General features: G+C 33.8%; 3 protein-coding genes, 1 non-coding gene and 1 pseudogene across 7 annotated transcripts; 3 read left to right on the top strand and 2 right to left on the bottom strand.

Annotated features, from left to right (window-relative positions):
- Positions 5758-9544, top strand: LOC104721064 (annotated as a pseudogene).
- LOC104721063 lies at positions 9772-11281 on the bottom strand. The gene is made up of 5 exons (XM_010438972.1): positions 11112-11281; positions 10901-10953; positions 10352-10543; positions 10183-10260; positions 9772-10095 (listed from the first exon to the last, which is right to left on the bottom strand). The coding sequence occupies exons 1-5, from the start codon at positions 11175-11177 to the stop codon at positions 9915-9917; spliced, it is 570 nt and encodes a 189-aa protein (XP_010437274.1). The 5' UTR covers positions 11178-11281; the 3' UTR covers positions 9772-9914.
- Positions 11410-11483, top strand: TRNAN-GUU. The gene has a single exon. It is a non-coding gene; the product is annotated as a tRNA-Asn (tRNA).
- On the bottom strand, positions 11688-15931 carry LOC104721062. 3 transcript variants are annotated; one of them, XM_019233296.1, is made up of 12 exons: positions 15458-15930; positions 15187-15301; positions 14622-14729; positions 14431-14547; positions 13988-14327; positions 13431-13663; positions 13039-13340; positions 12844-12943; positions 12686-12745; positions 12516-12599; positions 12302-12418; positions 11688-12165 (listed from the first exon to the last, which is right to left on the bottom strand). In XM_019233296.1, the coding sequence occupies exons 2-12, from the start codon at positions 15250-15252 to the stop codon at positions 11863-11865; spliced, it is 1830 nt and encodes a 609-aa protein (XP_019088841.1). In that variant the 5' UTR covers positions 15253-15301; positions 15458-15930; the 3' UTR covers positions 11688-11862. The 3 variants fall into 3 exon arrangements, with proteins under 3 accessions (XP_019088841.1, XP_010437271.1, XP_010437272.1); XM_010438969.2 differs by having other exon boundaries at positions 13431-13708; positions 14033-14327; XM_010438970.2 differs by lacking the exon at positions 13431-13663 and having other exon boundaries at positions 13755-14327; positions 15458-15931.
- Positions 21477-24037, top strand: LOC104721061 (patatin-like protein 1). 2 transcript variants are annotated; one of them, XM_019231695.1, is made up of 7 exons: positions 21477-21825; positions 22032-22213; positions 22490-22688; positions 22782-22943; positions 23045-23347; positions 23440-23615; positions 23705-24037. In XM_019231695.1, exons 1-7 carry the CDS (start codon positions 21685-21687, stop codon positions 23799-23801), a joined length of 1260 nt encoding a protein of 419 aa, XP_019087240.1. In that variant the 5' UTR covers positions 21477-21684; the 3' UTR covers positions 23802-24037. The 2 variants fall into 2 exon arrangements, with proteins under 2 accessions (XP_019087240.1, XP_010437269.1); XM_010438967.1 differs by having other exon boundaries at positions 21490-21825; positions 22502-22688.

The following is a 25503-nucleotide window of genomic DNA, read 5'->3' as shown; positions in this document are numbered from 1 at the left end:
TTCTAATTCTAGGACGAGGAGAAACGTTTCTTTGACGACAGATGGCGCAATATCATTAGTTTTAGGGTAAAATGAGTTTGATGGGGGAAATTTTTTTTGGCCTTCCTCTTTCATTTGCGACTTGTTCTCTCTTCTATCTCTCTCTGCGACGGAAACCGTGATTTGCGATTTATTTCCTTCTCTTCCAATTGATTTCCACATCTGATTCTCAATGGTTTCGCCGTCGATTTGGTGTTGAGTTTCCGGTGAAGCAGACGCAAGGAGATTCCGGTGTAGATCGATCGATCGATCTGTTTGGAAGTAAATGAAAAGTGAGAAATGATGCATATGATCCGATGATATACTTTATGGTCAAGCTCCACAAGTTACCTACTACATTAACGGCATAGAGTACAATTGACTTACTATCTGACAGACGGTATTTATCCAAACTGGGCAATTTTTATTCAATCCATACCACTACCACAGAGTCCGAAAGCATCTTTATTTGCTGAACGCCAAGAAAGTGCCCGAAAAGATGTTGAGCGTGCCTTCGGTGTCCTACAAGCTAGATTCGCCGTAATTAAAAATCCATGTCTTTTATGGGATAAAGATAAAGTCGGATTGATTATGAGGGCGTGTATCATACTGCACAATATGATTGTTGAAAATGAACGAGATGGATACACTCAAGCTGACGTTTCTGATTTCCCACAAGGAGATGATCTGGATCTTTCATATTCTATCAATATGGCTTCAAATATCAGCAATGTGCTGAATGGTCAAACAATAATTCGTGATAGAGAAGCGCATCAACAATTGAAACATGATTTAGTTGAACATTTATGGACTAAATTTGGAGATTAAATATGTTTCATGTTTAATTAAATATGTTTCTATGTTTTATTTCATGTTGTGTGTTATGTTTTTATTTTTTAATGTTTTGTGTTTTAATTTTAAATGTTGTATGTTATTTTATTTTTTATTATTTAAATATGTTTCTATGTTTTATAAAATAATTTTAAATATTTTAAGTTATTATTTAATAATGAGGATATTGTGATCCTTAGTTGTTTCTTAAGGCAATTTTCAATAATAAAAAGGGAAGAAGAAACTTTGTTAAGAGAGAAGGAAATTTTTGTTAATTATTGGTAGAACCAACTTAAGGTGTTTCTTAGTAATAAATATAGTAAAATAATAATTACTAACTTAAAATATTCAAAATTATTTTATATATCATAGAAACATATTTTAATAATAAAAACATAAAATAACATACAACATTTAAAATTAAAACATAAAACATTTAAAAAATAATGTCGTCTGGTTCACCGGAACCAAATCGACGGTGAATCCATGGAGAATCAGATGTGGGAATCAATTGGAAGAGAAAAAAGAAAGAACTTGGCGATTTTGTCAAGAGAGAGATAGAAGAGAAAACTCGAAAATGAAAGAGAAAGACCCAAAAAAATTTACCCCATTAATCTCATTTCACCTTTTAACCCATTGCTATTGTGCCACCTGTCCTCAAGAAACGTTTCTTTTGATCCTAAAATAAGAAACGTTTCTTTCAGTTCTTACATTTTGTTTCATTAATAATTAATTTATCTAACTAAGAAATTTCCTAAGAAACAATTAAGGACCATCAATGAGGATACTCTTATACCTGTTACTGCTGCAAAATTGTTACTTTTTTAGTTGATTTATTATAGTAGATGGTTAAAAACTTATATGTAATTACGATGGTATAGGAACATGATATATTAATTGGCCATTACCATCTTAGTTAAGGATGTAAGCCTTAATTAGTAAGAGATTCAATGTATCTTTATTAGAATTGCTAGCAAAAGAAGGCAAAAGCATATGATATATAAATATTTGACAAGAAATAATGTTAATTGTCTTTTTGAAAAATGTTATGGAGTCCAAAGTAGGCAAAAGCATCCCCACACCCCAACCTTTACATCTATCATAGGCGGATACATATTTCGTCTGTTTCAACCAACATCTTATACAATGCAATTTCATATAGTAATAAAAAAAAGTAAAAGTTCTGACGTATCATTAATATATATATATATATGTACATGTTGTGCAAAAGTATATTAGTAGTAAAAAGTTGTGAATTAGTATTATTATCTTCTCGCAAGGAGCTAGCTAAGCTTAAGAATTAGAATTTGTTTCCTTAATAAACCCGCAATTGCAAGAGTTGACTAGTTTAATAGTAGTAATGCGTTTATTTTTGGGGGAGGATAAAAAGAAGACAAAAATTGTGTGTTTCAGAAACAAAAATAGGATTATAAAATACTACTCCTACTACTAGATGTCAAATACAGCATATGCTATGTTGATATTCCCACTAAATAGTTCTTTTAAATGTTATTTTGACTTATTTCTTCTAGGTCTTTTTTTTTTTTCTTTTTCTTTCTGTGTTATTTGACTTGAAAAAAACCTTAGCCTTATAAATCATATTCATTTATTAGAATTATATGATGATTAGAGGAATTGAATACACTATACACATTACCACCACCACCATACATTATTATTGTATTAAGAAACCNAAACACAAAAATGGAGAATGAAAGCATTACACATATTTTGTCTCATGGAAAAGTACAAATATTTTGAAACCAAGCAAATAACTAAACTAAGCTAAAACATTAATAAAATAAAAGGAAAAAGATGATTCGAGTTTTTAATCTTTTACTAAGAAATAGGAAAAGACAGAGGGCATTTTATTTCATCAATAACACACATTGTGTTCCATGCATAATAAACAATAGTAGTACACTAGTACTAAATAATATCTCTGTCCTTTTTCGTTTTTTTTTGGTTGACTCTGTCGACGAACCATGTTATAACACTATATTAGCAAGGACCTTAATTTCGTGTTAGAACTAAATTAACAAAGACCTTTTATCGTATTGGATAAATATTTCAATTGCTGCACTTAAGGAAAAAAAAAAAGCAAATTAATCAATTTAGTACATCAACTGTTCTTCTATGCAGAACTTCTCAACCATAGTTGTGGTTGGTGTGTACCAACTACCAAACCTTTTATTGTTTTAAATTTCACAACATATTCTTCCCTTATATTTATAGTAAGAAGGTTGTTAGACTGTCTTCATTGGTGATCCTTAGTTGTTTCTAAGATTTTTCTTAGTTAAAGAAATTAATTACAAATGAAACAAAAGGAAAGAAGGAAAGGAGACGTTTCTAATTCTAGGACGAGGAGAAACGTTTCTTTGACGACAGATGGCGCAATATCATTAGTTTTAGGGTAAAATGAGTTTGATGGGGGAAATTTTTTTTGGCCTTCCTCTTTCATTTGCGACTTGTTCTCTCTTCTATCTCTCTCTGCGACGGAAACCGTGATTTGCGATTTATTTCCTTCTCTTCCAATTGATTTCCACATCTGATTCTCAATGGTTTCGCCGTCGATTTGGTGTTGAGTTTCCGGTGAAGCAGACGCAAGGAGATTCCGGTGTAGATCGATCGATCGATCTGTTTGGAAGTAAATGAAAAGTGAGAAATGATGCATATGATCCGATGATATACTTTATGGTCAAGCTCCACAAGTTACCTACTACATTAACGGCATAGAGTACAATTGACTTACTATCTGACAGACGGTATTTATCCAAACTGGGCAATTTTTATTCAATCCATACCACTACCACAGAGTCCGAAAGCATCTTTATTTGCTGAACGCCAAGAAAGTGCCCGAAAAGATGTTGAGCGTGCCTTCGGTGTCCTACAAGCTAGATTCGCCGTAATTAAAAATCCATGTCTTTTATGGGATAAAGATAAAGTCGGATTGATTATGAGGGCGTGTATCATACTGCACAATATGATTGTTGAAAATGAACGAGATGGATACACTCAAGCTGACGTTTCTGATTTCCCACAAGGAGATGATCTGGATCTTTCATATTCTATCAATATGGCTTCAAATATCAGCAATGTGCTGAATGGTCAAACAATAATTCGTGATAGAGAAGCGCATCAACAATTGAAACATGATTTAGTTGAACATTTATGGACTAAATTTGGAGATTAAATATGTTTCATGTTTAATTAAATATGTTTCTATGTTTTATTTCATGTTGTGTGTTATGTTTTTATTTTTTAATGTTTTGTGTTTTAATTTTAAATGTTGTATGTTATTTTATTTTTTATTATTTAAATATGTTTCTATGTTTTATAAAATAATTTTAAATATTTTAAGTTATTATTTAATAATGAGGATATTGTGATCCTTAGTTGTTTCTTAAGGCAATTTTCAATAATAAAAAGGGAAGAAGAAACTTTGTTAAGAGAGAAGGAAATTTTTGTTAATTATTGGTAGAACCAACTTAAGGTGTTTCTTAGTAATAAATATAGTAAAATAATAATTACTAACTTAAAATATTCAAAATTATTTTATATATCATAGAAACATATTTTAATAATAAAAACATAAAATAACATACAACATTTAAAATTAAAACATAAAACATTTAAAAAATAATGTCGTCTGGTTCACCGGAACCAAATCGACGGTGAATCCATGGAGAATCAGATGTGGGAATCAATTGGAAGAGAAAAAAGAAAGAACTTGGCGATTTTGTCAAGAGAGAGATAGAAGAGAAAACTCGAAAATGAAAGAGAAAGACCCAAAAAAATTTACCCCATTAATCTCATTTCACCTTTTAACCCATTGCTATTGTGCCACCTGTCCTCAAGAAACGTTTCTTTTGATCCTAAAATAAGAAACGTTTCTTTCAGTTCTTACATTTTGTTTCATTAATAATTAATTTATCTAACTAAGAAATTTCCTAAGAAACAATTAAGGACCATCAATGAGGATACTCTTATACCTGTTACTGCTGCAAAATTGTTACTTTTTTAGTTGATTTATTATAGTAGATGGTTAAAAACTTATATGTAATTACGATGGTATAGGAACATGATATATTAATTGGCCATTACCATCTTAGTTAAGGATGTAAGCCTTAATTAGTAAGAGATTCAATGTATCTTTATTAGAATTGCTAGCAAAAGAAGGCAAAAGCATATGATATATAAATATTTGACAAGAAATAATGTTAATTGTCTTTTTGAAAAATGTTATGGAGTCCAAAGTAGGCAAAAGCATCCCCACACCCCAACCTTTACATCTATCATAGGCGGATACATATTTCGTCTGTTTCAACCAACATCTTATACAATGCAATTTCATATAGTAATAAAAAAAAGTAAAAGTTCTGACGTATCATTAATATATATATATATATGTACATGTTGTGCAAAAGTATATTAGTAGTAAAAAGTTGTGAATTAGTATTATTATCTTCTCGCAAGGAGCTAGCTAAGCTTAAGAATTAGAATTTGTTTCCTTAATAAACCCGCAATTGCAAGAGTTGACTAGTTTAATAGTAGTAATGCGTTTATTTTTGGGGGAGGATAAAAAGAAGACAAAAATTGTGTGTTTCAGAAACAAAAATAGGATTATAAAATACTACTCCTACTACTAGATGTCAAATACAGCATATGCTATGTTGATATTCCCACTAAATAGTTCTTTTAAATGTTATTTTGACTTATTTCTTCTAGGTCTTTTTTTTTTTTCTTTTTCTTTCTGTGTTATTTGACTTGAAAAAAACCTTAGCCTTATAAATCATATTCATTTATTAGAATTATATGATGATTAGAGGAATTGAATACACTATACACATTACCACCACCACCATACATTATTATTGTATTAAGAAACCCCATGAACCACCCACTTTTGTTTCTGGGTATTGTGAAAGTCAATGCCTTTTTCTTCAACAGTGTGTAAAGAAGACAGAGAGAGAAGAGAGAGAGGCCATTGTAGCTAGTAGTAAATGAAACGAGAGATTAGTGGTGAAAGGGGTCGTCACCTTTGCTTTTGTATTCAAAGACAGTTCCTTTAAGTTCAATTACTGTTGAAAAGATTGATTTCTCTTATTTTTTTTGAAAAAAAAATTGATTGCTCATAAGAAGAAGAAGAGTGGGTTTCTGAATTTCTATACAAAAATTTTGGGATCTGTTTTTTTTTTTCTTTTGCTTTAAAATTTTTATTTATTTTATTATTATTACCAATCATCCTTTTTCTCTCCTCCTGAGAGAGACTAGACTGGTCCTAGGGTTTGAGCTGCTTTTGACTCTTCTCTTCTCTTCTTTCTTGGATTCCTCCTTATGTGTTGTTTTCTTCTTTCTCGTACTTTTGTTCGTTCAACTTGTGTTCCCTTCTTTACTTTCTTCTTCCTTCCGTCAATTTCGTTTCCTCACTCTTTGAAATGCCTAAACCGCTCTAATTTCTAAAAAGTTTCCATTTTTGAGGTCTCTCTTCTTTGATCTGTTTCAAAGTTCTTATCTTTTTTTTTTGTTTGCTCCTCCTAATTCCGTTACTTCTTCTAGGGTTTTATAAATGAGCTACAAGACAAACCCTTTTTGCTGAAATCTCCTCTTTTTGAAAACTATGCATTTCTCTCTGTGGAAGCAAATTCATCACTGTGCGTCTCTCATCTTAGACAAGAGTAAGAAGAGCAGAAGAAGAAGAAGAGATGGTTCTGATTCCTCAGTCAATGTCAAGAAAAAAGCTGCAATGCTTCGGAAATTATATGAGGATAAGCTCAGGGAAGCTTTGGAGGAAGCTTCTGAGAACGGCTCACTCTTCAAATCCCAAGACATTGACCAAGATAACGGAGATGGAAGCTTGGGTCGTTCCAGATCCTTAGCTAGGCTCCACGCCCAGCGTGAGTTCCTACGCGCCACTGCTTTAGCAGCTGAACGGATTATAGAATCCGAAGACTCGCTTCCTGAGCTCCGTGAAGCTTTGACCAAGTTCCTTCAAATGTACCCAAAGTATCAAGCTTCTGAGAAGATTGATCAGTTAAGATCTGATGAGTACAGTCACTTATCATCATCATCATCATCGGGTTCTAAGGTATGTCTTGATTACTGTGGATTTGGTCTCTTCTCTTATGTTCAGACTCTCCACTATTGGGATACTTGTACCTTTAGTCTCTCTGAGATTACTGCGAATTTGAGTAACCACGCGCTCTACGGTGGAGCTGAGAGTGGAACTGTGGAACATGATATCAAAACTAGGATCATGGACTATTTGAACATCCCTGAGAATGAGTATGGTCTTGTTTTCACAGTAAGCAGAGGCTCTGCTTTCAGATTGTTAGCTGAATCTTATCCTTTCCAGTCCAATAAGCGGCTTTTGACAATGTTCGATCACGAGAGCCAGTCTGTGAATTGGATGGCGCAGACCGCTAGAGAGAAAGGCGCAAAGGCTTACAACGCTTGGTTCAAATGGCCTACTTTGAAGCTTTGTTCGACTGATTTAAAGAAACGTTTGTCTTATAAGAAGAGGAAGAAGAAGGATTCTGCGGTTGGGTTGTTTGTGTTTCCTGCTCAGTCTCGTGTTACGGGTGCTAAGTATTCTTACCAGTGGATGGCTTTAGCTCAGCAGAACCATTGGCATGTGTTGCTTGATGCTGGTTCTTTAGGTCCCAAAGATATGGATTCGCTTGGTTTGTCATTGTTCCGGCCTGAGTTTATCATTACCTCGTTTTACCGGGTGTTTGGGCATGATCCGACAGGATTTGGTTGCCTGTTGATTAAAAAATCAGTTATGGGAAGCCTTCAGAGTCAATCTGGGAAAACAGGATCAGGGATAGTGAAGATCACGCCTCAGTATCCGTTATATCTCAGCGATTCAGTAGATGGTCTTGATGGATTGGTTGGTTTTTGAAGATCATGATGAAGATATAATCAAAGAAGCTCATCGTCCTGCAACTCAAATGCCGGCTTTCTCTGGTGCATACACTTCAGCACAAGTGAGGGATGTGTTTGAAACAGAGCTCCTTGAAGATAATATCTCCTCTGATAGAGATGGAACTACTAGCACCACGATTTTTGAAGAAACCGAAAGTGTTTCAGTTGGAGAACTGATGAAAAGCCCTGTTTTTAGTGAAGATGAGTCATCAGACAATTCGTTTTGGATTGATTTGGGTCAAAGTCCTCTTGGATCTGATCAGCATAACAAAATTGCTTCTCCATTGCCACCAATATGGTTTACCAACAAGAGAAACCACAAACAACGACACTCACCTAAACTAATACCCAAGAGTTACAGCAGTCCAGTGTATGATGGTAATGACGTCCTTTCGTTTGATGCTGCTGTTATGTCAGTCACAGAACCCGGGACAAACTCGACTCCTTCACGGAATAGGAGAAGCTCTAGTAATAATCTCCATGTTCAAGAGATACAAGAAGAAAAGTACGGTCCTAGCTTGGCTAATGGCTCAAAATCTTCCAATATATCATCAGAAATCAAAGAGAGTGCTATTAGACGAGAAACAGAAGGAGAATTCAGGTTACTGGGAGGAAGAGATGGTGGTAGAAGCAGGCTACTGGGTGTGGAAGATGAACATCCGAGCAAAGGAAGACGGGTTTCGTTTAACATGGAACGTGTTAGTCATAGCATAGTAGAGCCCGGTGAAGCTTCTCTAGCTAGTGTCTATGACGAAGAATACCACCATAACACGAGTGATGTTGACAACGAAGAAGATGAGGGTGCGGATGATGAATGGGATAGGAGAGAAACTGAAACCGAGATTGTTTGCAGGCATATCGATCATGTGAATATGTTAGGTCTTAACAGAACCACAACGAGACTCAGGTTTCTGATAAACTGGCTTGTGATATCGTTACTGCAACTACAAGTGCCTGAATCAGGCAGAAACATGAATCTTGTGCAGATATATGGGCCAAAGATCAAATACGAAAGAGGAGCAGCGGTTGCATTCAATGTGAGAGATAAAAGCAAAGGTTTTGTTAGTCCCGAGACTGTTCAGAGACTCGGTGAAAGAGAAGGTATATCTCTTGGCATTGGTATATTGAGTCACATACGCATAGTGGATGATAAACCGAGGAACTATAGAGCTCGGACTAAAGAAGATAGTGCTTTGCACTTGCAGAATGAAGCCGGGAAAAACGGGTTTATAAGATTTGAGGTTGTTACAGCTTCTCTTAGCTTCTTGACAAACTTTGAAGATGTTTACAAGTTGTGGGCTTTTGTGGCCAAGTTCCTAAACCCTGGTTTCAGCAGAGAAGGTTCGCTTCCTACTGTTGAAGAAGAAGAAGCAGAGGATTCAGAGACGTGAGTTTGTAGTAGAAAAGCACAAAGCCACAACTTTTAGAGGGTGACTCGGAGAGGCTGACATAACTAATGATTGTATCATCAAGGAGTCGATGTGGTTCACACGCCGGAACCATTACACGGTTTGATCGCTCCCCTGGAGATTGAATGAGGGTACAGAACTGTGAATTTGAGAGATTTTTGGTATGGCTTGTAACCTGAATGAAGGCAGCACTTATCGACCCAAAGATTCCCACCTTTTGGTAAATTTGGCTTTCTGTTTCTGTTTCTTTTTGTGATGTTGTGAGAGAACATACAATTTCTGAAAATTTTCAGAAACTTGTAGAATTTATTGTAAGTTGCTACAAAACTGATTTAGATCAAATATATACACTTAAATTCTTTTATATTGTCCTGGTAGCAAGAAATAATCTCAGAGTCTTTATGTTATTGGCCTTCACGTTGGTTGCTTATGTCACCTGTTCCTCCAGTTCATTAACTATTCTTCTCTTTAGTCTATTTCCTTACGGTTAAATCAATCTATATCGAACCAGGAAAACGTGGAGAAACCGAACCGGATCTCAATCGATCCAACACGAATGAGGATCATTTTTGGCTTTGCTTGGACAAACACGAATAAAGCGAGTTGTATTGAGAGTGTTTGAGCAAATATTAGTAAACAAATAAAACATCTGATACATGTAGGAGTAGTAGAAGTAGCCAAAAAGGCTAACTAAAACAAAAAATGTTATGGAATTTTACATCTTAAGTTTCATTTCCTCTGTCGCTGCTTCTTGGCGGAAGCAGCACCAGTGGCAAGTCGGAGAGCTTGGCCAGAGTTCTTGATAACTGAAGACGATCTTGGGACTTGCGCTCTCCTCATTTTCAAGAAATCTAGCCCACTTTTCAAGCATTCCGGTGGTGGAATATCTTTGTAAATAACCGTTTCGACCCTGCAGACACCAGAAAGACGCTTAATCAGAGAAAATCAGAGAGAGTGATGTTAAAAAAAATTTAAAGCCAAGAATAGATGATCATACCCTGAGCTCTTTTGCTTTTTCTTTCTTGGGACTTCGTCTATGATTTCCTCTTCTTCAGAATCTGATCCGGCTTTTTGTCTGTGAAATGAAAGAACCTGCCAATGTTAGACATTCTTTCTAGCTTAACGTGTTTAATCGTGAAGAAACAAGGATATGAAGTTATAAATACTTCTCTCGTTCTGCAAGAAAGTCTATGATGTCTTTGGAAAGGAATCCCTTCTTTGCAAGAGCTTCAGAGTTATCCTCAGGTTCTTCTGCTTCTTCTTCTACAATATCTACTACTGTTTCAATATCTTTAGATTTTCGAGGCGTTATTTGCTCTGCCATATGCTTACGCCTCTCTTTCTTTTCACGAGTAATCCTAGCATAAGAAAAAGCAATCTCATTGAAGAATCCACACATTCCCAACTTTATATCCCTCTAAAAAAACCTTTAGGACCAAAGAATGGCAACTAATTCCCAATCAGATATGGCTTTGGTGACATATATAAACTATCGACTAATAAAAAACACCACTTTCTACAAGGCCAAAGAAGGGATTACACAACACATAACTAGCAAACCTCCTTGCATTAGTTTTTGCTACGAACTAACAATCAAAGCAACTTTTCAAGTCTTCACAAACAATCAAAACGAATCACTAATGAACTAAACCATAAAAAAAAAAAAAAAAGCTGAGCTTGCGAAATAGGGAGAAGCAATGTGTGAGAAAACAAACCTAGCCTTGTTCTCTCTCTGTATCTTCCTCAACGCTTCATCCTCAAGCTTCGCCTGAAACAAGTCAAAAACACCACAGACGCCTAAGCAAAATGCAATATTTTGAATCGAGGTGTTTCAGGTAAATCCAAGAAAGAATAAAGGTACGGAAGAAGAAGAAGAACAACAACAAACGAGATTAGAAAGGACCGTAGAAGACGAGCAAAACTGACCTGCTCCTGGGTGAATTCTTCGGGTGCATCGGAATCGGAATCGTGGTCTTTATTATTATCCGACATGAGAATCTGATTGAATCTTCTTCGCTGGTCTAGGGTTTTTTCTTCTCCGTTCTTAGGGTTTAACGGCTCTGCAAAATTCCCAATTCTCACCACCACGACCACGATTACAGCACTCTTCTAATCAGTATTTTATTGATGGGCTTCTTTTGGGCTCTTGTTCGCCTTACTATCCAAGCCCATTAAATCATATTACTATCGTTTATATTTCTGTTCTATACCACATCTATCAAAAGCTGGAATAGCTCAGCTGGTTAGAGCGTGTGGCTGTTAACCACAAGGTCGGAGGTTCGAACCCTCCTTCTAGCGCTGATTTTTTTGTTGACAAGAATAAATACTCAACTAAACCAAGAAGCCGACCAAAATGAGTATGGTACGAGTACGAGTACGAGACAAGGATGCTGACCATAAATATAGTAACAGACAAGAAAAAACAAATAAGACAAAACTCTCTACTCAACAAAACAGGAAAAATGGTGTACACATATATTTATAGCAGTACAGATAAAAATCAATTAAATGAATTATTACATCACCTTTATAGTTTAATTTTATTAAGTAAAGAACACAACCATATATCTATATACTCTCAGCCAACCAAAAACCAATAACAAATTTTAACTCTTGCGCTCTCTAATTTTACCCTCCTCTCAACCAAATCTATACAAATATTATTATATCACATTTTTCATTGATGCAAAAGCAACCTGAAACTGAAGTCATATGGTACTACTTGAACCAACTCCATTAGTGATTCTTTGTTCTTTCTCTCCATACACTTATTTGCTTCTTCTCTTAGTTTGTCAGGCAATTGAAGGCATATCCAATCCAGCAATGATTCCAAATCCTTGGCAAAGTCCAATAAATACCAATCTAATACCTTTGGAAGCATTAGTTTGTTCTTCTTTGATATCCCAACTGATGCTTGAAGATAATCTTTCTTTGCCGTTTCTAGCTCTTCCTCTACATTAGCTGCTGTGTACACCCTTACCTTCATTTTTTTTTAAAAAAGGTTAACTCTCTGTAACTTTAGTTCCATGATGTGTATTTATTCGCCCTGTCTGGAATTACTTGAAAAGTTTTCATATTTGCCAAATTGAATCTACATGATTTTAAGCACAACTTACAGCAGGAGAGGACCAGCTTCCACAGGACAGGGCGAATGTGACCAGAGGCTCTGACCATTCCAATCCAAATGTGCTATGAGCTCTCATCTCTTCATGTGTTGCAGTTTTGGGACAAGTCTTTTCCAAAAGAAGAAGCAGAGAAACAAACAAAAATAAGAACCAAGCTTTGATTCAATGGTAACAGTTTAAAGAAAAAAGAAAAGGGACACTTTACAAATTTCAAGTGGTATGGAAGTCTCAAGATGAAATGTTCGATTGTGATAGCATTCAGAGAGTGTCCTCCTACGATTATCGTTGCCTGACACAACAAAGAGAAGAAATGAATATAAACCTAGAAAAAATGTTAACGCGCAATGATGTCAAATTTGAGTTAGAATCTAAAACCTTCTGCATCAGTGCTACAACCATTTCAGGGGTCCCCGGAATTCCATGCTCCAAGAATGACTATAAAGGTAAATTGGAAACAAGACATCATCAGCTAATTCAACATTTTACAGACATTTCTCTATCTCTATCATACAAAGAAATCATAGAAGTCTCACATTCATCACACATGAGTTATAAGTATTTATCCAGAATGCAAGCTTCTGCTGGTGGCTAAGACCGTCTAGATCTACAATGGAAAGCTTATTAAGCAGGAACCTGTAGAAATATATAGTTACACAAAACATGAGTCTAGAGTATTCAATCAATGTAGAAGATTTCATATTATTTTCATAAAAAGGTAAGAAACTTACTTGAGACGATGGATCAGAAATGAAGCATTGATTCTTCTTCCAAGATCAATTGAAGATGCATCAACAGAGCAAAGATGCTTGTATGCACCAAGTTCTCTTGTTCTCCATTCTGAACAGTTACTATATGGATCCAAGACAATGTCCTTCGACGAGCTGATCCTCAAGATAATAGTCACCAGACATTTCAGTAAATCCTCTGAAACTCTGTTTGCTACATTTCCACTTTGCAGTGTTTTGTCTTCTGAAGATGAACCTGAAACACTCTCCTGTGCTTTGTCTTGATCTGCTAATCTATCATCTACCTGAATAACCGAAAACACACAAAAAGGAGAAAACTTTCAGAAGAAATCTACAGGTTCATGCATTAATGAAAGCGTAAACGTTTTACTTACCTGCAATTCTGAGTGTTTATCAGCTGCTGCCTCCGGTTTGATCAAAGGTTTCTTCTTCTTCACAGATGTCAAGAACCTGCCAAGCTTCTTCTCAGGTGATTCTTTATTCTTCTTGTCTTTTGAAGCATTACTAGAGGTCTGGTTCTCTTTCCCCCTTACATCTACTGGCTTAGTAACACTAGTTATATTAGGTTTAGGCGACGCTTGTTTGCCATTAACCACTCTCTGACCACCACTTCGGTCATTAACTGTTTGATCAGAGGAGAAGAGTTTCCTACTTGAGATGCTTCTGNACATTAATGAAAGCGTAAACGTTTTACTTACCTGCAATTCTGAGTGTTTATCAGCTGCTGCCTCCGGTTTGATCAAAGGTTTCTTCTTCTTCACAGATGTCAAGAACCTGCCAATCTTCTTCTCAGGTGATTCTTTATTCTTCTTGTCTTTTGAAGCATTACTAGAGATCTGGTTCTCTTTCCCCCTTACATCTACTGGCTTAGTAACACTGCTTATATTTGGTTTAGGCGACGCTTGTTTGCCATTAACCACTCTCTGACCACCACTTCGGTCATTAACTGTTTGATCAGAGGAGAAGAGTTTCCTACTTGAGATGCTTCTGCTAAGACTATGATGACCCTGTTGATGCTTTTTAGGGGGAGTGATCATAGAATTGAACTCGTGTTGCGACATGGATTTTGATCGCTGGTGTTTACTACAACTGCTTCTAACAGGCGAATTCTCGTTCAAACCATTGTTGCTATTATTAGGACTCTCCAGATTCCTCTTTGAAGATATGTAAACAGCTTCTTGGTATAAACCTTGTCTAAAGCTTACAACTTGCTCTTCTAACCGAACCACTTCCTCTTCTAGAACAGCTACTTCAGCAAGAAGCTCCAATGTCTTATCAAAAACCCCGGAGAAAAAAAGACACAAAAATCAAACACAAAGAAACAACAAGTTTGAAATATAGGATGCAACAAAAACCAGCATTCGGGTGTCTTACATGTCGAGGAAGGTAAGACGGAAGACGAGGTAAAGCCCCTAAAGGTCTAGTGAAAGCCCTCTCCAATGCTCTATGCACATTCTCCTCCTGTCTCAGCTTCCTCTTTAGCTTATCAACCTTAATACAAACAAGAACATTTTTTAGACTCACAACTCATCAACTCAAAGAAAGAGAATTTTGTACCATCATACATCTTGTAGCAAATCCATTTTCTTTTCTCTGTTAGCTCGACGCCTATTAACCAGAGATTTGCCTGAATTAGCAACAGCTCCATTACTCTCCATCTTCTTCTTGTCCTCCTTTGCAGATTTCATAATACCACGAAACATCATTACTCATATGAACCAAAAAAAGAAACACACTGGAAGCTAATAGAAGAAAAAAAGAAGAAACTATTGCTCTGAGAGCCTTTGATAGTGGGAGGATAAGAAATTGAGTATCGATCACTTTCACTGTGACCAGTAAAATCACTACGAATAACTTATTCTTTAGAAAGAACAAAAAAAAAAAAGCAAAGGTTGGGTTGGTAAATAGTCCAATGTAGAAGGCAAGAATCTTAAAAGAAAAAAATATCTGGAAATCCAAATTATCAAGATTTTATCATCTAAAGGAAAAAACTTTTTTTGCAGAGACTAAAACATATCCACCAAAAAAAAGATTACCCAAAAGAGAAAAAGCAATCAAAATTGAGTTCACAAACAAAAAGTGATAAGAGAGAGAGAGAGAGAGAGAGAGAGAAAAGAAAAAGAAAGATACTTGATTGGTGTCATGCTTTGAAGGAGCTTTCATGGAGGAAAGAGCAGCTCGAACACTAGTGTTCATCGCTTCTCTCTCTCTTTCTATTCAACTTTTGCTTTCTCTCCACTCTTAACTGATGATATAAAAAAACCCAAGAGAGAGAGAGAGAGACCCATCAAGATAAAAAGACATAATTAAGAGACAGAGAAAACAAAACAGAAGTAAAAAGAAAGAAACAAGAGTTGAAAAAAATGTATAAGGGTAAAAGGACAATTAAAGAAGTAAGTACCTTTGGCTTAGTTGAGAGTTTTATTATCAAGACAGAGCGGGAAAACTTGAAGATAAAGCGACCAAGAAGAAGAAGCAGAAAAAGGCTGGCATGTGTATTAATTCTCAACCTTATGTTTCCCAAAGATCCACACTTTTTTTTGTTATTTTACAATTTACTTAGTTAATTTCGTCAGATATATAATCTCGAACAGAGCAATGGAAGACTAGAGAGCAGAATCTCTTATGGAAGACTAGAGAGCAGAATCTCTTATCAGAAAACGACGAGAGAGATCAATGTTTTTTTAAATCGCCATTTTTTTGTTTTTAAACAACAAAAAAAAAGGAATGATTTTTAAAAAATAATTTAGAGGTTTCTGAAAACTGTGGGAATGGTGTAATCGGAGAAGATGGGGAGATCTGAGTGACGAGAGCTCTCGAGCTGGAGGAGAGAATTGTGGAGAGATGAGGACAACTAGAGAGAGCTTACTTTTATCTCCCATTTTTATTAATTGTAATTTTGGTATTTAGTGGCTTTAGTGCTTTCCTTTTCTATCTCTATCTTTCACTTCATATTATTACATATTTTTTTTATAATTTTTTTAAAAAAACAATTTTCTTAAAATTATATTTGTCATTTTCGGAATATTACAAAAATAAATTCTAAATTTTAAAATAATGAAAACTATGTAAACCGAATTATAAGACAATGTGATCAATTTTTTTTTTATGATCAATGGTTTATATATTAAAAAAAAAATTGAATGGTTTGTAAAATTGAACGTGTTTTATATATGTGAAATATATAAAAGATAGTGGAGTTTTGTGGTTTACAGCTTTTTTTGTTTCGAATTTTTCTCATAGTGTGAGTGATAATTTGTCGTACAAAATTAGTTGGAAAATCCAAAAATTATTGGTCACTGCTATTTTTAATTTTTTGTCAATGGTCACTACTGTTCAGTCTACTCTAATATAATAGCAGTTTAAAAGCTGTCATTCGGCTATTCTATATAAATATACTTTCCAATTGCAATTCTTAATCTTATTAAAAAAAAAAATTGCATGAAGGATACCTCAAATCAAGTAAATATTTTTTTTTCCTTTTTTTTTTTGGGTAAAGGGATCAAGTAAATCTTACGTCGTGTTTGATTGATTAGTATAAAAGGAGCTTATAAATTAATAACCAAATTGATTAGGGATTTATATTTAAGTAGTAATTGTTGTGTAATCAATTATGCAGGCTGTACTTAAACACAAGCGTTTGTTTTTGCAGAGTTAAAATTCTGATACCTTTTAGATAAAGCAAAGGTAACGTGCTACTTAATTATGATGCTAACCCAAAAAAAAAAAATAATAATAATAATAATAAAAAAACTTGTAATAAGATGCTGACATCTCACTAGTCTCTCTCTCTATAACCTTTTCAACATTTGATTTCATTTCTCCTTTTTTGCTGTCAAATCGGACGATCCACCACACCACAAAGTATAGGAAGTAATTAGGCAAATTTGAAGATCAGGGTAATAATATTGATATGTTTTTCCTATGTACTTGAAATCTTTCGATAAAACTTTTTGTATTGAAAAACAAACAACTTGATGAATGTATGTTTTTTGGTTTTTGGTTTTGTTTTTTGTCAATTGAAGAGTTAATGACATTTAAGTTTTTATAAACCGTGTAGACAAAACTCATAAAACAAAATCATCAAAAACCAGAATTATATGGAACATGTTGGGTCCTGAGATTAAAAAGGGAAACTCATTAAAAGTGGAAATGACATAGCACGGAAAAAGGAAATATTATGAAAAAAGTGATTTACAATTATTATTTCAACAATGGACACATTTTTGATATATGGAGATGTCCATTTTCCGAGGCTAAGCGTGGTAATATTATACGATCAATCAACTAACATGGCTGGAGTAAGTAGTAGTAGTAGTAGTATAAATTAAATAAATGGTGGATTAGGTATAAATAATGAATGGAAGAAATAAATGATACTTTGGCAGATTCTGATAAGCATTAGCACGTGACAAACCTTTTGCCTTTATTAACAAAACTTTGCTTTTTAACTCATGCTTCTTTCTTTTGTATTCATGATATTTTTAGTACTTAGTTACGGAATACACCTTTCTTCCATGTCATTACATTCTAGTGATTCCATTTTTTTTTTTATTAATGAAATATCTGATTTTATAATCAAATAAACGAGAACAAAACGAAAACATGAGTAATTTGTATGACATGCATATGTAATTTTAACTGTACTTTAATCTGTTAATCTATGTTACTAATATTTTATCCCCATGTCAACCTAACAATGAGGTTGTTATTAAATAGAAAACTAAACGTAATTATACATATCATTCTTTTGGTAGCCATGAATCTCGTCTAAGTAATAACTTATGATGCAAATCAATAATCACAACAAATAGGATTTGCTATTTACATAATCTAACAAATTGAGATATTTAGCTTGGAGATACACATATAACTTAAAAGAAAAAAAAAATTCGAACGTGCATCAAATTAAAAATCCTAAAGAGTGATAATACAAATGTAAGGCATGCGAATCCTGAATCCAAATCAATATTTCCTCTTCTCTATTTTTTTTTTTTTTTGAATGCGTCACGATTATTAGAATATCGTATTACAGAAAACTTATAATACATTTATTGTACTTTAACATTTATAACAATAAAGTCTATGATCTTATTGCGTCAATCATAAATTTGAACTTACCATCCAAAATAGAGTACAGTACGTATATAAGTGCAAAGAATTAATAGCAGAATCAAGATAATGGGATCTCTCAATTCTTTTGCAAACAGAAACGAAGATACTTCTTCATTCACTTATTACAGAGAGTAAATAAATAAATGGTCCAAAGCTCAACTTAGTAATTCCCTTTTGCTTTTGTTTTTTACTTTACTCTACTTTTGGGCTGGACCCGGATACTGTGGTCCCGCATAAAGTCCCGTATTGGGCCTGGACTTAACCCGGTGATTACAGAGGTAAAACACGAATTATAGTCGAGTCGAATTTTTAAATTAGCAATTATCAACTAATAATCGATATATAGCGACACAACTTTGTTTGTATATGTATTTTTTTTCCCCTAAATAATGATCCGAAAATTATGTAACCAGTACACCACAAAAGGTCGACGTCGTTTATTTCCCAATATGTATATCAATCAGGAATTTTTGGAAACTTTTTATAAACATTTACAAAAAGGATTCTTGTCAATTTCCTTCTACGTTGGACCATTCTCACTTCTCGGCTTCAAGTGTATTTCTATTAACTCATAAAGAGCCAAAAAGCAAATCTATTTGTTTTTACATAATTGTTTTTACGAACCAAACACAAATATTATTTTATAATTATTTATCGCAAATATGTTTTGGTTTTACTTTATAAAACAAAATGTGCGTTTTTCTAAAACACAAGTTTTTAACTTCAAACCAATAGATTCATCAACATCTTTTATACATTATAGTAGTATAGATATATTTCTAAATATACCAAAATCATCTCATAATTTCTCCAAAAATCTTGTACGATCATATATTCTATCTATAGATAGATGTAATAAATATATTAGATGACACATAATTGTCGCCTCTGATCATCTAGCCACTTCCCCTCACATGCCATTAATTAATGGACCTATGTGGTGCTGATAGTAACGTACAACCATGACGACGTCTGAGAAGATCTTACTCTAAAACAATTTAAACATAAACTTGCACTTGTGAATTTGTAATTTCATATATAGTAATAAATAAAAATATTTTTGGAGCAATATACATTACGTCCTTTTTCCTTTTCCCGGTATATATATTTGCCACATTTATGCACATAAAATCAGCTCATATCCATCGATCGGTCCCCAAATTTTCAATGATAAGTCAATTTTTTCTTCCTTATGATAACCAATGTGGTCCAATAAGACAAGTGAATAGGGTCCATTTAGGGCTAGCGTACGTGGTACATCGCATGTTCACTATCACTTATGAGCGCATGCAAGTGAAGTTACATATCAAAACTTTTCGCCATATTATATATACACTAGTTGTCTAGTATATTTGTCAATATTACTATTCAAAACAAATCGTTTTTCTTTTTATCACATATTTTGTATTAAAAAAAAAGTATTTTCTTTGTATTCATTAGGGCCAAAGAATGTTTTTGTGTCAGTTTTGTTTTTCTAATAAAACAGAAAAAAAAAAACATTGGTACTTCCAAAGTAAATAATGATAATTAATAACTCTGATCAACAACATATATATTATTAAACTGACGACAATCAAAGTTACAACCAGAATTAACACGCATTATTAGTGACTAAGCAAGTAAGCATGCAAACGAATTCAAAAATCTACCTAGGAGCATGAATTCAGAAAAAAAAAAAAAAACATTATGAAAATAGATTCGGAAATTTGCTTCCAGTCCTCTTTAAGTGTCTGTTAAAGTCTAATAAAACGTTTTTAAAATATCGTAATATAGACATATAATTTCATTTTTTTAAAAAAAAATTGAACGCTGCGTAGAAAAAAATTGGTTTAAGATTATTAAATTCATGACATGATGGATAGTAACTAAATGAATGAACAAATAGGTTGAAAGCAATTGAGAAATAAATAAAAGAACGAAGTTACATCTTTTTCATAAAGCTGGACTGTCTCTCGGTGTGTTTGATACTTGATATAGAACAACTAAACAAGGAAGATAAGGGAAGGAGAGAGTACCGCGTTGTTATTGGTCAACGTCAACTTCACTAATGATCACTAGTCCTCTCTTTTTTTCTTTTTTTTTTGCATATCAGTTGTCCTTGAGTTTCATTATTCGCAAAGATTGGGCCTTGATTCGAAACTCATATATAGGCCCGAGTATTGACGAAACCCACTCTCTTAAACTGGAAAACATATGGAATCCAGAATCCTCTTGTCAAGAGTTGTCGTCACACACTGACTGACATTTTTCTTTTTTTTTTTTTCTTTTTTTTTAAGTTGTATTATCTTGTTTTGAATAGAACTGAAGGATATTTACGAAAATAATATATTTTTATACATACTGAAGTAATTATTTTTAAAAGATTTATAAACCAGGGAAGTCGTGAGATAGGAATTTGTAGTCAAATTGGTTATGAATTTTGTTACATGTCATTATTTTTTTGGTCAAAAAGGTGAAACAACAGAAACTAAGATGAAACAACATGCAGAAGCTGATTTTTTTGAATCAACTCATGACATTGACAGGTGTAGTGGCTAGTTTGAACAAGTCTGGATAGGGAGGGAGATGTCAGATGTGTCCTTGCAAATCCGAAAAAATTCAAACTCTATCATAAAAAATAAAATAAAAAAAGTCAAAGTAAATAGAGAGTCTTGATTTGATTCTTTTGATGCAGATCTCGTTTGCTATTGTTTTGGATTGTCCACGTAAGAAATGTTACTTAAAATTATTTATTTTAATATGTTCTCGTTAATTAAGCTTAGCTTATATATGCCAGCTCAATAATCTCGGTATTGCATTAAATAATACCCAAAGGAAAATATATGAACTACAATCATGATTAGCACGAAATGTAAAGTAAGAAGAAGAAAAGTCTGACCAAATTGTTCTATCTTTTAGAATACCCCACACGTGAATTTGATATGTATTTTGTACTATCTCTACTGTGTAATGCAAATTATATAATTATATATTATAGATTGGTATCTAGTTGAGAAAGCGTGCTTGCATGCTGTCATGCTAAAGTCTTGAGAGCCTCTTCTCAACGAATTGTGACAGATGTCTTTAGAACAAGTCTGTGTAGTGGATTGAGAAGAGAAATGTGTCGCAGCAAATTCCAAAAAATCCAAAGTCCGTTTTTTGAAACGTTAATTTTGATGCAGAACTCGCGTGGCTGTTGTTCTTTATTGCAAAGTCCACGAAAGAAAATATTTGTTTGATAAATTTAAATTTATTGCAATTAGTTCTCATAATGTAATTTAGTTTATGACAGCTCAAGCTCGACGACATAATCCTTACTATAAATTATCTTATTCCAATGAAAAAAATATATACTAATAATAGAACCTTATTAGCACGTAATAGATATGAAGAAAGTCTGACCAAAATTTTTGTTTTTTGAAAAATCTATACAAGTGAAATTGTGCATTATATATATATAATCGACTTCTACATCTAAAATTTTTACCAAATTTCAATTTATAATCTTCTAACTCAAAAAGAAGATCGATCAACATGGAGAACGACGACTCATCCTGCAAGAAAAACAAACCGCCAGCGTGCGGATCACTCGTAACAATCCTCAGCCTCGACGGCGGTGGAGTCAGAGGAGTCATCGCCGGAGTAATCCTTGCCTATCTCGAAAAACAACTTCAGGTTTATACATATGCATCGGCGCCCCTCTTTATATATTTCAGTAGTGTGTAAAATAACTAGACACGTATATGGTAGCTACTAATTACCATTTGAATCTAATTGTTGCTTAGGGCGTTCATCAATATATGATCTTGAATTCTTCTCTTTTGTTCTTGTAGTTATTTTTTTCCAAAAATTGAAGTTTTTATTTGGGTATATATAAATAGGAACTCGATGGCGAAGACGCGAGGCTAGCTGATTACTTCGATGTGATAGCCGGAACTAGCACCGGTGGTCTTGTGACGGCGATGTTGACTGTACCGGACGAGACCGGTCGACCTCATTTCGCGGCCAAAGACATTGTGCCGTTTTACCTTGAACATTGTCCCAAGATATTTCCCCAGCCTGCGTAAGCAAATTATAATTCGATAAATACCAATTAACAAATATTAATTAGATCGATACTGGTTGTGTTTGTATACAGTATTCTGTTTAAAATAGATTTTTTTTTTATGTTCACACCATTGAGCAAACCAGTAAAAACGAATGTTTTTGTCCTTATAGAACAAGTGGACATTAATTACGTGTTTGGTGTCCCATATAGTAATTGTCTTTTTTTTTTTTATAATGAACAAATTGACATATATGTTAAAAGTTCCATGTGACAATTGAAAAGACACTCTAGTGAAAAATGCAGAGGCGTGTTAGCTCTGTTACCGAAGCTTCCAAAGCTTCTGTCTGGTCCAAAATACAGCGGAAAGTATCTACGAAATCTACTAAGTAAGCTGCTTGGAGAGACAAAACTTCACCAGACACTCACAAACGTTGTTATACCAACCTACGACATCAAGAAACTTCAACCCACCATTTTCTCCTCTTACCAGGTCTCTATTCTTAACACAACACACATATGTAGATTGAAATATACAGTTCTTGTTTCAACCTAATTTTAATCAGTTCACTTTTTTTGTTTAAAGGCGTTGGCTGACCCTAGCTTGAACGTCAAGGTATCAGACATATGCGTCGGTACATCATCTGCTCCCACTTTCTTTCCTCCTCATTACTTTTCCAATGAAGACAGTCAAGGCAAGACGACGGAGTTTAACCTCGTTGATGGCGCAATTACTGCTAATAACCCGGTACTGTCAAGAACGAAAATTAAGATTACAAATTTTAAATATAAAATCTTAGTTTGGTTTTCCGAAATAAAGTAATTTCGTCGTGTTTGGTTTTGTTATAGACTTTGGTGGCTATGACTGCTGTGTCTAAGCAGATTGTGAAGAATAATCCTGATATGGGTGATATCAAACCGTTAGGTTACGACCAGTTTCTCGTTATATCGATAGGAACAGGATCTACAAAGAGAGAGGAGAAGTACAGCGCAAAAAAGGCTGCAAAATGGGGAATCATATCTTGGTTATATGACAATGGATCTACTCCGATATTAGACATTACTATGGAATCAAGCCGCGACATGATCCATTATCACAGCTCTGTTGTGTTTAAAGCCCTACAATCTGAAGACAAATACCTCAGAATCGATGTACGAGCCTAGCTACATAAATGTGCCCAAACTTGTAATTGACCCTAAATTCACCCGATTTTTTTTTTTTTTATGTGTGAAATCGATTGCAGGATGATACATTGGACGGAGATGTAAGCGTTATGGATCTAGCGACAAAGTCCAACTTAGAGAATCTTGTGAAGGTTGGAGAGAAGATATTGTCAAGCAGAGTCGTGCAGATGAACATCGACACTGGTGCATATGAACCTGTTCCTGAAAATATTAATAATGATGAACAACTAAAGAGGTAATTAATTAAGAATAGCACTTCAAATGTTTTGTTGACGGGTTTCTTGTATTGCAAGTAATCTCATTCTTAAACAAAAATTAATGTAGGTATGCGAAAATCCTCTCTGATGAAAGGAAACTAAGGAGAATGAGAAGCGATACAATGACTAAAGATTCATCAAACGGATCACAGGAGACCAAATAAAAGGAAATACAGACTGATATTCGTGCTTTTGTGTGAAATAATTTACTGTACAATATGATATTGTTATCTAGTTTAAAACTGATGATCGCGTATGTGTGTGTGTGTGTGTGTGTGTGTGTATGTGTGTGTTGCTTGGTGAATTCTCTTTACGCCTTGTTTTTTTTTTGGTTTCTCTGATTCAATTCTTTTTGAATTAAAAAGTAAGATTTACAAATCAAGTTACACTTTCCGGTTTACATATTTGCTTGCCCTAAAATATATCTTGTTCATTCCGATCGTACATTGTAAAATCTATAAGAATGAAGAGAAATAAGACAATCTCTCTCAATTGATGTCTAAATGTTAATAGACGATGTATTTAAAATCATGTTATTAAGAACGGGTAATTTTATATATTAATTGAACAAAATGAGAGCGTTTTGTAACAATAAAAAACGCCAAGACAATTTAACCATTCCAAGACGACCTTTCAGAAAAGGAAAAGATTCTAAGTGAACCCTTTTGAAGTGGCTGATTTTCTTGTTATGTGGATTAAAACTGGAGACGGTCGAGTTATGCAATTCTTCACGTATCAAGTTATTCAACCACTTTAAACCAAGTTAGTCAATCACTATAGTATCGTAATGTTATATAAATCTCTGTTCACAGTGAAATAATTCGGTAAAATGAAGCATCAAATAAAGTGGACACCTTATAATTTATATTATCTTATCAATTTTGTCAAATTTGACGATTATGTGTGTATATATATATATATATATATATATATATATATATAATTGTAACGTTCTTAAGAGGATGTTTAGTGTTACAAGAACTTGACTCTTTCAAGACCCGTGGAAAAAAATAATCGCTTTTCAAACCCATATGTGTATGATACACGCCAAAGAATATTCATGTATCTGATCATAGCATTAACCAGGTAATTAAATACTATAAATTTTGTAAAGGTCAAGCTAGCCAATTAGGAAACGAGATACGTGAAGAAATGCACAAGTAGTTTTGAAGGAGTAAGACGATATTAGAGGATTACATCTTTATGTTTTTTAATTAACACGGAAAGCATTTGACAGATATATAACAAGGGATTATATATAATATAACAATCTCGCATAAGTGGACCATAGATAGATTTTGTATTACTTGTCACGGCATGGACAGAAAATATATATCGTAAATCGTTTATCTCCTAGGTATAAAAGTTGGTTGAACTTCAGCATAATCTCTTCAGAATATTAAAATTATATATTTACTTTCGAGCATGTAAAAAACAAATTATCCATGCTCAGATATTGTTGACATCTTTAGTTCAAACTTCAAACTATAGTATATAGTATTACTTTCAATAAATAAGTAAACATATTAATTACAGACTTCGCTTAGATATGATCACAAAAATAAAACTCAATGCATTCAGAGAAAACTTAATAATACTTCACATAGCCAATGCCTTGAAGGCTTATACTGTTTTGAAATATATATGCAATCATATTATTTTAATTAGTATTATATAATTAGTGTCTAGATATATATATCGTCCATTATTCAGCAAGTCAATTTTTGGATCTTTATATTAAAGTTCATGACAAAAAATTATATGAAAGCTTGCATGTAAAGGATAATTTAGTAGAAGCGTATTGTAACTTGTATACTTGTAGACTAACCGTAACTGATGTCAAAAAAAAAAAAAAAAAAAAAAAAA

Source organism: Camelina sativa, chromosome 11 (genome assembly GCF_000633955.1).
Source record: "Camelina sativa cultivar DH55 chromosome 11, Cs, whole genome shotgun sequence".
Classification (NCBI taxonomy): domain Eukaryota; kingdom Viridiplantae; phylum Streptophyta; class Magnoliopsida; order Brassicales; family Brassicaceae; genus Camelina; species Camelina sativa.
Note: the sequence above shows the minus strand (reverse complement) of the source record. Positions and strands in the feature narration are given on the sequence as shown.

Excerpts from the sequence above, each read along its gene's own strand:
- LOC104721063 (XM_010438972.1), bottom strand. The coding sequence starts at position 11,177 with ATGTCGGATAATAATAAAGACCACGATTCCGATTCCGATGCACCCGAA. Across the intron at positions 10,544-10,900 it reads CAGAGAGAGAACAAGGCTAG|GATTACTCGTGAAAAGAAAG; the intron begins GTTTGTTTTCTC and ends TTCTTATGCTAG. Across the intron at positions 10,261-10,351 it reads TTTCTTGCAGAACGAGAGAA|ACAAAAAGCCGGATCAGATT; the intron begins GTATTTATAACT and ends TTCATTTCACAG.
- LOC104721062 (XM_010438970.2), bottom strand. The coding sequence starts at position 15,252 with ATGAACACTAGTGTTCGAGCTGCTCTTTCCTCCATGAAAGCTCCTTCA. Across the intron at positions 12,746-12,843 it reads ATAACTCATGTGTGATGAAT|TCATTCTTGGAGCATGGAAT; the intron begins GTGAGACTTCTA and ends TTACCTTTATAG. Across the intron at positions 12,419-12,515 it reads TTCCATACCACTTGAAATTT|ACTTGTCCCAAAACTGCAAC; the intron begins GTAAAGTGTCCC and ends CTTTTGGAAAAG.
- LOC104721061 (XM_019231695.1), top strand. The coding sequence starts at position 21,685 with ATGGAGAACGACGACTCATCCTGCAAGAAAAACAAACCGCCAGCGTGC. Across the intron at positions 22,689-22,781 it reads CCATTTTCTCCTCTTACCAG|GCGTTGGCTGACCCTAGCTT; the intron begins GTCTCTATTCTT and ends TTTTGTTTAAAG. Across the intron at positions 23,616-23,704 it reads AATGATGAACAACTAAAGAG|GTATGCGAAAATCCTCTCTG; the intron begins GTAATTAATTAA and ends AAATTAATGTAG.